Source organism: Mustela lutreola, chromosome 10 (genome assembly GCF_030435805.1).
Source record: "Mustela lutreola isolate mMusLut2 chromosome 10, mMusLut2.pri, whole genome shotgun sequence".
Taxonomy (NCBI): domain Eukaryota; kingdom Metazoa; phylum Chordata; class Mammalia; order Carnivora; family Mustelidae; genus Mustela; species Mustela lutreola.
Genome location: NC_081299.1, coordinates 23,650,460 through 23,662,692, shown reverse-complemented (window position 1 = coordinate 23,662,692; position 12,233 = coordinate 23,650,460). Strand labels below are relative to the sequence as shown.

General features: G+C 50.3%; 1 protein-coding gene across 1 annotated transcript; it reads left to right on the top strand.

Moving 5' to 3' along the window:
* Positions 1-265: 265 nt before the first annotated feature.
* On the top strand, positions 266-11,861 carry LOC131810479 (SPOC domain-containing protein 1-like). Its single transcript, XM_059138500.1, has 3 exons — positions 266-328; positions 9,615-9,712; positions 10,468-11,861. The coding sequence occupies exons 1-3, from the start codon at positions 266-268 to the stop codon at positions 11,828-11,830; spliced, it is 1,524 nt and encodes a 507-aa protein (XP_058994483.1). The 3' UTR covers positions 11,831-11,861.
* Positions 11,862-12,233: the final 372 nt, after the last annotated feature.

Below are 12,233 nucleotides of genomic sequence, written 5' to 3'. Positions count from 1 at the left end.
GTTTGCCTTCTTTTCTTTTTTTTTTTTTTTTTAAAGAATTTATTTATTTATTTGAAAGAGAAACCGAGAAAGAGAGAGAGAGCACAAGCAGGGTGAGAGGCAGCAGGATCTCTGCTGAGCAGGGAGTCTGCCATGGGGCTCGAACCCAGGGCTCTAGGATCATAACCTGAGCCAAAGGCAGACACCTACCCCACTGAGCCACCCAGGTGCCCCTAGAGCTTACCTTAACCACCACACCAAACCAGCTCCCCGGGGCAAGGTGGTAATGGTGGTGATGACAGTCGTGGTAGTGATGGAGTTGCGTATCAAGGAAAGCCTCCAGGAAGAGGTAAGTCAGAACTGGGAAATAGAAGATGAAGACAATTTCACCATCAGGCAAGGGGCTGTGGAGGAATCAGGGTCCCATCGCAGTTCACTAAATCAAATGTACTGTTTGATTTAAGAAGGAACAGATTTCCCCCCTGGGAAAGGGAGCTCCAGCCCCCTGAGTGACTGCTAATTGTCAAAGCCTCAAAGTCCAGGTGGTTCTTTCATGACCCACATTTTATTTGTTTGTTCCTCACAGGCTGCAGGTTAGGTGCTGAGGACACAGAGGTAAACAAGACCCTCAAAGACACCTGCCCCATGGAGTTTATATTCAAGGAGGGGGAAATAGACAAGAGAGAAAATGTACCGAATATTTGCCCTTGCCCAATGATCTTAAAAATTCCTTTCTACATTTTGATTATTCCTTATATCTTGAGTTCCTTCTTCCCAAAGCAGAAGCTTGCCTCCCTGGAAGCTAGGGTGCAGGCATGTGACCCCCTTTCCTCCAATCCCAATCACACATCTGAGATACCAACCAGGAGGTGAGCTCCAGGTGGGAACGGATGCATGTGGGGGACACCTTGGCTGGCTGGGTGACGGCAGGCAGTGACAGCAGTGGCAGCAGCTCCCCCATGGGTCTGATTTTCTAACGTGCCTTTTGGAGATGCTCCTGAAAGCTGTATTTAGAGCCTGTTTCTCCATCCTCCGACAAGCCTAACATCCCTAAGTAAATTCCCTTTCTATTTCAACCGGCCAGAATGGGTTCCGTTGTCTGTAAGCTAGAATACTGTGACTATGCAAACAAATAAATAGACACACTGAGGAAACTAAGTAGTCGAGAGGCTAAGAGACTGGCCCAGGGTTCCCCAGGGGTGGTGCTGGGATCCAAATCCCGGAGGGAGAATCCAGACCTTGACCTCCCATCCTAGGTGCTGCTGGCGTGATTCCCCCACCTGGCGGGTCAGTCCTGTAGGGCTTGCTGGCACCCTCCCACGATCATCCAGTCTTCCTTCTTCCAGGCTCGGCCTGGGCAGAAGAACGTGGCTGCCTCCCCCGCCGTTGTCAAGTGCGCAGATCACAGGTGGCTGGGACCAGAGCCTTTGCACCTGGTGCTCTGGCCAAAGAAAGGCTCTTGATCTCTTCCACGGGATACTATTCTGTCCTCCTCCTTGAGGACTATAAGGTGATGTGTATGGGGATGAGACTGTGTATTTTTTTAAATTTATTTTTCATTTTTCAAAAGATCTTATTTCTAAGTAATCTCTACACCCGACATGGGGCTTGAACTCACAACCCTGAGTGCTCTACCAACTGAGCCAGCCAGGTACCCCAGACTGTGTATTTTTATTAATGGTATTGTCATACCATTATGTATTCATCTTATAGTCAGAAGTAACCAAGGGGCTAGAGTCTACCTGGACCTGCCCCAGGAAGGGAAGAAGGAGAGAGACAATCCAGGTGTGTGGCCGTGGGTTGTGGGCCATAGAGGGCCCTGCATAGCTATGGGAAGGGGTCCCGCTCAATGCCCCTGGAAGCCAGATTCCTACCCTTTGATGTCACTGTTAAGACTAGCTGCAGAAGGGAAAATGGGGACTCCTGCCCCCAATTCAGGCTCTGCTTTAATCAAATCAGATCTTGTCCAGGGAGACAAAACAGCTCACCAAGAGCACCAAACTGACAGCAGGGGAGTCATTTGCCCAGAAATGGTTTCCCCACTGTCAGTGTCAGCCTATTAAACAGTGCAAGGCAAGAGGTGTTTTTCTGTTGGATGCATTTCTTTGCATTCTCCAAGGCTGGTGGATCAATAACTAAAAACAGCTACGATCAATGTCCGTCTTTGCTCCCCATACCCTTGTACAGGGAGACGATGAGCCCCTGGATAACTCAGCCTCCCATCAGATGTTACTGCTGGGGGCGCCTGGGTGGCTCAGTGGGTTAAAGCCTCTGCCTTCAGCTCAGGTCATGATCTCAGGATCCTGGGATCCAGCCCCACATCTGGCTCTCTGCTCAGCAGGAAGCCTGCTCCTCCACCACCCCCCCCCCGCCCCCACCCGGCTGACTGCCTCTCTGCCTACTGGTGATCTGTCAAATAAATAAATAAAATCTTAAAAAAAAAAAAAGATGTTACTGCTGTCCGTGACCTCTCTGGGTCCTCACAAAAACCTTCCACAGTGAGGGCTACTGTGCCTCTTTCAAAGCTAGGAAAACCGAGGCTCAGAGAGGGGACATCATGACCCAGAATCCCAGAATTTATCCTTGGCCTCAGACCTCAGTGCACGTAAGCTGTAGGTTATCACAAGTTCTGTTACTACCATTGTTGATTCCCCAGGCTAGAGAGTAATCATGACCCTCAGAGGGGGAATGCTGCTTGCTCAAGGTCACAGAGCTGCGAAATGGCAGGGCTGGAGTTAGAAGCCTGGCTGGTGGGACCCCGGAAACCCCTGCCAGGAGAGGTCCTCAGCCTGGGTGCGTCTGGCCCCAGCATGCCTGCCCTGGAATCCCCTGGAGAAAGGCATCAAGTTGTGTGTTCCTCTGAGAGCCCCTGGAGAGAGACGCAGGCTCCTTCCCATCTACACTAGCAAGGGCATCACTTCCTAGCTCTGGAAGGACCAACTCCCCAAAGCTGCAGCTCTATTTTTAGCCTTGAATCCATCAATAAATGGAGCCCAGCCGAGCAGGCAGCTCCCGGCTGCCTGGTATTAATAAGAAGAGAGACTGGGACAGTTTACTAAGAGCTTTCTGTGTCCTGGGCATTATGCAAAGTGCTTCACATGGATTATCCACTGAAATCTTTATGACATTCCTGTGAAACAACTACTATTATTATCACGTTATAAATAAGGAAAATGAGGCTCAAAGACTTTAGGGCACTTGCCTGAGACCACACAGCAGATCAACTGCAGAGCTGGGATCTGCATGCAGGTCACGCCCAGGTTTGTGGGACCGTGAGTCCATGCGCTTGCCTCCTTACTGCACTCGCTGGGTCCAGTGAAACAGCAACACCTCCCCCACCCTGCCTGCCCCGCACCTGGGGCAGCCTGGTGGGGCCGGGGTGGGGGCAGGGCACAAGGGCAGCACTAAGCAGGGAGCGAGGGGGTCCTGGCTGGAAGAGCATTGTGAGCAGGAGGAAGAGCACAGGCAAAGGCAAAGAAATGAGGCCTTTCTGGGTGCCATGAATAATCTGGCCAGATTTGGGCAGAGAAGGAAGATGAGGCCAGGGGCAGGGAACAGGGCAAGATTCTGAAAGCTCTCCCGTCCCAGGTGGGGATTTTCGGTCTTCTAGATCCTGGAAGGTCTGGGGGGGATGGAAGAGTGGTGGTGTCCTGTCTGAGCTTCAGAGGGTGGGGAAACAGGGTGGGGGGAGTTTAAGGAAGAGGCTGGGGACTGAGAGATGAAAGGCTATTCCCACTACTAACAGTGGTAACAGCTTCCGTGTGGCTGGCCTCCTATTAGGGGCTTTTCATAAATGATCCCCTAAGATTCCCTAATATACATAACAGGTGCTCCGTCAGTGGCAGCTCTGTGAAGGCTTTTCATTGTCCCCCTTTTACAGACAAGGAAACAGAGGCTTTATGAGGTCAAATAGACCACCCAGGGCCCCTAGAACGGCCCCAGAGACCTTGGCGCCCTGCTGGCCGGATAGGAGTGTCTCCAGCAAAAGGACATTTATCTGAAATCTCAGGAATGGAGCCGATAAGGTAAGTTTTCGAAGATAAGGAAGGTGGAGATTTTTTGTTTTGTTTTGTCTTTTAAATAAGTTTATTATCACACTGAGGACAGCAGTTATGTTACTGTTACACTCTAGGGCTCTGTAACCAGCAGACAGACTCAGCCAGGGGAGAGGGCATTGTTTCTTCAGGGCAATGGCTATGGGGGAGAAGGAAAGGGCAGGGTCTTGAGTTTAGTGTGTCCAGCAGCTCTGAGGTCTCCCCTGATCAGAAGTGCAGCCAGGGCTTGGGGTTCAGAGGCCCCCTAGATAATGGCAGGGGTGAGTGAAGGAGGGACTGGATTGGGTCCCAGCTGCATCTGACATCTGATATCATTAGGGTCAAAAGTTTCCCAGGAGGTAGGAAATATACCAATCCCCCCCCACAAGTGGAGATATGTCAAAATGTAAAGAGACACAAGAGCCAACTAGAAGAAGTCCCAGTGGCCAAAGCTCAAACAGTTTGAGCAACAAAATAAATAAGGCGGCGTTGGGTTCCAGTCCAAAGTATGAAATAGGGGCGCCTGGGTGGCTCAGTTGGTTGGACGACTGCCTTCGGCTCAGGTCATGATCCTGGAGTCCCAGGATCGAGTCCCATATCAGGCTCCCAGCTCCATGGGGAGTCTGCTTCTCCCTCTGACTTTCTCCTCGCTCATGTTCTCGCTCACTGTCTCTCTCTTAAATAAATAAATAAAATCTTAAAAAAAAAAAAAAACAAAGTATGAAATAAATATCCAAGAATCTGTACTGATATAAATAAATGATTGGATAAATGATATAAATAAATGATTGAAAAGAGACAAATCTCCCATGTGGAATTCCAAGTAATTTCTGTAGCCATGCCACCGTCAAGGAGATGGTTCACAGTTGCACACAGTGACTTTCTTCCTAAGAGCACAGCTGGGGGGGGGGGGGCAGGGTAAACTTTTCAGAGGAGAAACCTGGCAAACAGGATCCAATCAGGTGATCAAGGCCAACATCAACAGTGATAAGTCCTAGAGATATGATGTGCGTCCAGTCCATCGGCAGCCTCGGCCAGGGTGCCAGCAGCCCCTGGCAGCCTTGGAAAAGGTCTGCTTTTTATAAACACAAGCACACCCATCTGCAAGGAGCCACAGGTCTGGTTCATCCCTGGCTGGCTGTCCACAGCCCTACAGGATGGGGATGAGGAACCCTGGAGGACCCGACCATTGCCTAAGTGGCTGGGAGCACAGGAAATCTAGTCCCTTCTGCCGTAACCAGGACTTCAAGGAGCAGGCACATCCAGGGGTGTCCCGCGGGAGGGCTCTGACAGAGGCCGTGCACACTTAACAGGGAGCAATTAAAGGACACACGTTGTAAGTTTAAAGGTAACTACTGAAGATTAGAAATAAGAAAACGTGGGGACATCTGGGTGGCTCAGTCAGCTAAGTGTCTGCCTTCGGCTCAGGTCATGATCCCAGGGTCCTGGAATCGAGTTCTGCCTTGGGCTCCCTGCTCAGCGGAGAGCCTGCTTCTCTCTCTGCCTGCTGCTCCCCACTGCTTGTGCTCTCTCGATCTCTGACAAATAACAAAATTAAAAAAAAAAAAAAGTAAAATCTAATTTCCAATCTTTTGAGGAAAAGAAAGGGAGTGTGATTTGATACGTCGGAAAAAAAGCAAGAAGGAACTCAAAGGAAGCAGAGAATTTGTAGCAAGAAAGCATATCGAGCAGTGGTAGCAAGGAGACCAAGTGTATCAGTATCCCAAGCATATGACTAGGTTAAACATCAATGAAAGACAAAGATGCTCTGATTGGAATTCTAAAGTCTAGCTGTATGTCGTGTACAAGAGGTATGGTGAAAAGCAGACCTGCACATAAAAGTTGAAAATAAAAAGACAGAAAAATTATACCTGGTCAGCACTGACCACAGGCAAGCAGGGTATTAGTAAATCCAGGCAAATAATAAATGAATAATTAATTACTATAATAAATGTATTATTAATAATAAATGAATGAACTAATAAATGAATTAAAGCAAAAGAACATTGATAGCAAGGAAGAAGAACATTTGGCATGGAAGAAAGATACAATCTACCAGAAAGAGGTAAAAATAAATGAATTTGTATGCACCTTAAAAGGGGTTTGAGATATATAAAGCAGGAACTCAGCAAAGTAAAGGAAAAGTTGACAAGTCCACAATAATAACATGAGATTTAAAAACACACCTCTTGGGGCACCTGGGTGGCTCAGTGGGTTAGGTGGCTGCCTTCTGCTCAGGTCATGAACCCAGAGTCCCAGGATTGAGTCCTGCATCAGGGGGATTCCTTGCTCCATGGGGATTCTGCTTCTCCCTCTGACCGTCTCTGCTCTCTTGCTCTCTCTCACTCTCAAATAAATAAATAAAATCTTTAAATAAAATAAAAACACACCTTTTGGAGCGCCTGGGTGGCTCAGTCATTTAAACACCCGCCTTTGGCTCAGGGGTCCTCGAATGTAGGGCGATGGGAAGGGGGGCGGAAGAGAGGGGGACTCTGCTTCTCCCTTTCCCACCGCTGCTCCTCCTTGCTTGTGCTCTCTCCCCACTCTCATTCTCACTCAAATAAATAAATATAAAATCTTTTGAAAAATATTAAAAATGCACACCTCTTAGAAATGGGTAGATTGAGGAGATAAAAAGTAATTTAAAATATGATAGAGGATAACGCAGACTGAGTCACTCCACATCTGTTCCCACATGCTAGTGTGCCTTCTTATCTTGCAGCAGATGGAAAGCCAAAAACGATTTCCCAGAGTCCCTTACAGCTAGCGTTCCAAATGTGGATTCGGTTCCGGCCCCGGGTGCCCCTGTGCGGGATCTGGAAGGCAGATGAATGTCCTTTCCCTTGGGCGGTTTCTGCTTACAGGCTTAGTGCGGGAGCCGCTGGGGTTCTCTGTGTCCGTGTCTGGCCTCCAGTTTTGTGAATGTTGGGACACAGTGCAGCACTGGCCGTGCTGGGTCCCTGTCTTGGCTGGCTGCCACCAGGCTGTATCTTTTGACAGCCCTGGTGGCGGTGTCCCCAAGCCCAGCTTAGAGTGCACTCTTGTGGCCCTTCCATGACCTGGTAAATACCCAGCGCTTTGTGACTGTTTTCTGCCTTCAACACTGGTTTCTACAGTTCCAAGTTACTATAGGTTACTGTTGATTTGAAGAACATGATTTAAAAGCTGAGAGTCTGGAATCAGGATTAAATAGGTAAATTAAAATTGGTAAATGCAGGTAAAGCACGTAGATCAGTCTCTGGCTCAAAGTAGCATTATATACATTAGTGATCACTGTCTTTCTCTCCCCAGTGCCACATGGTACTAATTACACTGCTACTCCCCCTTTCTTTGCCAATGGGGGGAAGACTTCCATTATTGAAATGGACCAGAATAACAGTTCCCTGGTCTCAGGAGACCTGATCAAGTCTTTGCCACAATAACTGGAACATTCCATAAGATGGGAAGTCTTTTCACTTAAAAAAATCTCTTTCTTTCTTTCTTTCTTTCTTTCTTTTTTGCAGATTTTATTTATTTGTCAGAGAGAGCACAAGCAGACAGAGTGGCAGGCAGAAGCAGAGAGAGAAGCACGCTCCCCGATGAGCGAGGCGCCTTATGCGGAACTTGATCCCAGGACCCTGGGATCATGACCTGAGCGAAGGCAGCCGCTTAACTGACTGAGCCACCTAGGCATCCCTAAAAAAATAATTTCTTTTGAGCAGTATTGGATGTCATTAGTGGCATCAAGTCTCAACTCCTACCTCATTTGTGACCCTGACAGCCAGATCGAGACCGACAGCTTTCCATATGGGTCACACAACACCTACACACACACTCTCTCTCTTTTTAAATAGCAAAACTTATTTTTGATGAGTTTTAGATTTACAGAAAAAAAGAAAAGAAAGATTAGTACAGAGATTTCTCATACACCTGGCCCTCTGTTTTCCCTTACTGTTAACATTATCTTGATTTTCAAAGATTTATTTACTTATTTATTTGAGAGAGAGAGAGATTGAGCAAACATGTGCAGGAAGAGGCAGAGGGAGAGAGAGACTCTCCAGCTGACTCCCTATTGAGTGCGGAGTCCAAGGCGGGGCTGGATGCCAGGCTCCATCTCCCCACCCTGAGATCAGGACCTGAGAGGAAAGCAAGAGTTGGATGGAGCCTTCATCGACCGCACCAGCCAGACGCTCTGATGTTATCTTGCTTTTTAAATCCAACATTAGGTCTCTGAGATACAGCCATGCTGATCTATAGACTAGCTCCTTCCCTCTGACGGCGGTGGGCTATTCCACCTGCCCCAAAGCAGCTCCTGGCCTTGCGTGGTGCAGGTTTACTGCCTGCGAATTTCACTTCCTTCTCCTTGATGTCTATCAGATTCCTAGTTCCGCAGTGAAAATATTTACGTTGCTGTAATGTCATCAATGTCATCTGGTTTCAATGTTAAGAATCAGTCCACAGGCAAAGTATGGCAAACTGAATCATCTTCCCAGGATGGGATGGGCGTGCCACGGAACTTGACAAAGACAAAAGGTAGGAGGCTGGAGGAAGGGCAGCGGGGTGGGGGTGGGGGTGGGGGTCGGGGTGGAGGGTGGGGAGGGGAGGGAAACAGTTCATTTCACGCAGAGGAGAGTCAAGACGCGCAATCTAAGGAAGAAGTGGACATTTCAAGACTATTATTCCGAGGGGTGAGAGTAATCAATAGAAACGGTAGTAATATAAATATAAAAGAGAAAAACTGGGAAGAGAAAGGAGGACAGGTGGTGAATGCAATCACCAGGGCAGGGAGTCCAGAGAGGCTATTCCCACGAATAAGTCCAGTAATAGAGTATAAGACTATTATTAATATTATTGATTAGTAATAGAGTATAAGATCACTTACAGTTATGAAAGCGGCATGAATAGAAAACTAAAACAACTTGGTGAAAGGAAGAAAGTTTGCTCCCAAGAGTCAGGAAGTGAGAGGACGTTTGAGCTTATTTCTAACCTTTCAGTTGTGGGCGCCTGGGTGGCTCAGTGGGTTAAGCCTCTGCCTTCGGCTGGGGTCATGATCTCAGGGTCCTGGGGTCATGATCTCAGGGTCCTGGGATAGAGCCCCACGTTGGGCTCTCTGCTCAGCAGGGAGCCTGCTTCCTCCCTCTCTCGGCCTGCCTCTCTGCCTACTTGTGATCTCTCTCTGTCAAATAAGTAAATAAAATCCTTAACCTTTCAGTTGGACTTGGGTATGCATTTTCCTCCACATGAGTAATATTTTTATATTTGAGAGGATGAAAATAATACATAATTAGAAGTGTATTTCTGATTCTCCTTGGGGTTCAGGCACTTTTAGTGACTCCCCATGGCTCTGGGACCAAGTTTGTTTGTTTGTTTTTTAAAGATTTTATTTATTTATTTGACAGACAGAGATCACAAGCAGGCAGAGAGGCAGGCAGAGAGAGAGAGGGAAGCAGGCTCCCTGCTGAGCAGAGAGCCTGATGTGGGACTTGATCCCAGGACCCCGAGATCATGACCTGAGCGGAAGGCAGCGGCTTAACCCACTGAGCCACCCAGGCGCCCTCTGGGACCAAGTTTATACTGTCAGACAGATTCAAGACCCCTTAACTCTTCTGCCCTCTGTTTCAGGCGCCCACCTACCTCTGCCTAGAAGCCCAAGGGATTGGCACCTCCACCGGGAAGCCCTCGGGAGGAAGAGCGCGCCCTCTGCCGGTGCCAGGGCGCCAGTACGCCTAGGGTGCCGTCCACAGCGCCTCTTCAGAGGCCCCACCCCTGTCCCTCACCCCCGGACTCCGCCCCCTCACGTGATCCCAGCCTTTGGGTGGTTCGGTAGGGGGAGCTCGGGGAGCACAGGTGAGACCTCCTGGAGGGCTTGGGCTGTAGGGGACTGTCCTGATCAGGCCTGGGAACCTGGCGGGGGTATTCATCGGAGCAGGATTGGCGTGAGGGGAATTAGCCCCAATCACTGCCTCCTCCCCGCCCAGTGGTTAGGAGCTGGACTTTCAGTGGGGGAAAGAATCCTCTCTTCCACTCCTGCGTGTCCTTTGGTGAGTCGCTAAAGTCCCCGTATCTCAGTTTCCTACCCTGTGGCTGCCGGCATGAAATGAAATAACGCACATAGTAGCTGCTTAAGAAACAGCCCCTGTTAAAATTACATGCCGTTTAAGCAAAAGTGGGACCCCTCAGAGATTAAAAGACCTAAGGGTCGCTGGGTTGCTATAGCTCAATCCTGTTTGGTGGCAGGCCTCTCCTGCTCCCCTGGGGCTTACATGGTGGGGAAGCTTATGTGACTGGCTGTTGTCTCCCTGTGGTCTCTGGGCCTCAGGAGTGGGCAGGGCCTCCGCCCAGCCCCTGGCAGGGAGGCTGCCTCCCAAGTGCCACTGGCCTGGTGTCCTGAATGGGCTGGCAGCCAGACACCAGTGTGACGCAGTCTCCCTTCTGTGTCCTCACGGGGGTTGCGTTCTGCTTTTGGCCCCTATAGGTGGACAGACATGTCTCAGGAGGGGTCCCCTGAGGACCCTGCCCTCAGCCCCCGCTGCACTGCTGCACTTTTCCAGGACGATGTGGAAGAAGCCAGCTCTGGGTCAGGCTTGACACCACACCAGCCAGGGACAAGCTCTGGGGCCCGAGTTTGGGCTGGCAGCAGGAAGAGGGTCCTGAGGGAAGAGACCCGTCGAGGTACCCGCTCCCAGGCTAGAGGTGCTCCTGGGGCGGGCCTGGAGGCTGAGGCCCACTTGATGGCTCTGGAGTTACAAGGCAAGGGACAGAGCCAGGAGTTGGTGCCTGGCCCCCAGCTCCTCTCCCAGCCACCCAGAGTGTCTGCTCAGGGGAAGTCTCCGGCCTTCAGGAGGCTCCAGGTTTCTCTGCATGACATTTTCGCCGAAAGTTGGCCCAGGAACCCTTGTCCCGTGTGTTTGGGTTTTCCAGAGAGAGCATTGGTTGGCAGGGAGAGGCTGAGAGGGGTGGGGAGGAGGAGCTGCCCCGGGCCAGGAGAGGCAGGGGGAGGTTGGAGTGATGAAAGGGACCCTACCCTCAGTAAAGAGGGGCCTTCCAAAAGGAGGCTACCATCCTCCCCAGGCCCAGCCCCTATGGGGGCAAGAAAGAACAGCAGGAAGTATGAGGCCTGCTCAGAGAGTGGGGAGGGGGCAGGAAGCTTCTTGTGGTCTGGTCAGAGCCCTGGTGGGGACAGCCCCCCATGTGAGGGAGACCCCCCACCAGGGACTGATGTGGGGCCCTTGGGAGACCTTTGTGGACCCCTCTCTCCCAACGACACTGGGCCTGGGTCAGGAGATCCAGGTGGAACTTGTGTGGGATGTGTCTCAGGGACTTCGAAGTTTGAATATTTGCCTGCTTCAGAGAATGGGGCCCGGCCAGGCAGCCCCTCTGACCCTGTAGGGGTCCTACCACCTGATGGAGGGGAATCCCTCAGGCCGGCTGTCTGGGATCCCAGCTCTGCACTAGGCCTTGGAACATCTGGAAAGGCTGCCGAAGTGTGGCAGGAAGCTGAGCACCTAGTCGGGGCTGGCTGTGAAGATGGCCCTGCTGTCTCACACAGTCAGGAGGAGCTAGAGGTCAAGCCTCAACCAGAGTCCAGGGGGAGTCTGGGAGAAGGACCCCCTGCTCCCACCGATAGCCCCTCCAGCTCCTTGGAGCCTACAACCAGCAGGGCTCACTCGGGCCCATCCATGGGACAGAGAAGATCCAAGTATGCTAAGAAGTCCAGGAGAGGCCCAGTGCCCCACGCCCAGCACCAGGGCACAGACAGGAGTGCGGATGACTTCAGCAAGGACCAGCAGGACAAATCCCACCCAGGAAGCTTCCCCAAACCGGTAAGTGGAGTCTGAGAAGTTGGGCTAGGGAGGACTTGGCCAGTCTTAACGCCATGCTAGGCAGTGGAGTTTAATAGAGGTAAGCTAGAGAGCGTTTGAGTGAGCATTATCCTTCATGCCCATTTTATGCTGAGTAAACTGAGGCTCACCATGTCAGGAACGAGAAAATGAACTTCATTTGCTGATATCTTATGAGGGTTCATTATCTTTTGGAGTTGGTGAGTTCTGGGTTCAAACCTTGCCTCTGTCCACTTCCTAGCTGAGTGACTCTGGAATATTTTTTTAAACTAAGTTCCTCATCTGTAAAAAGGGGATAAGTAATTCCAGTTGAATGGGGGTTGTTTAAGGATTAAGTGAGATGATGGTGTAAAGTAATGTGCCTAGCACCGCCTAAGGAGCAAAGTAAATGACTTCATTT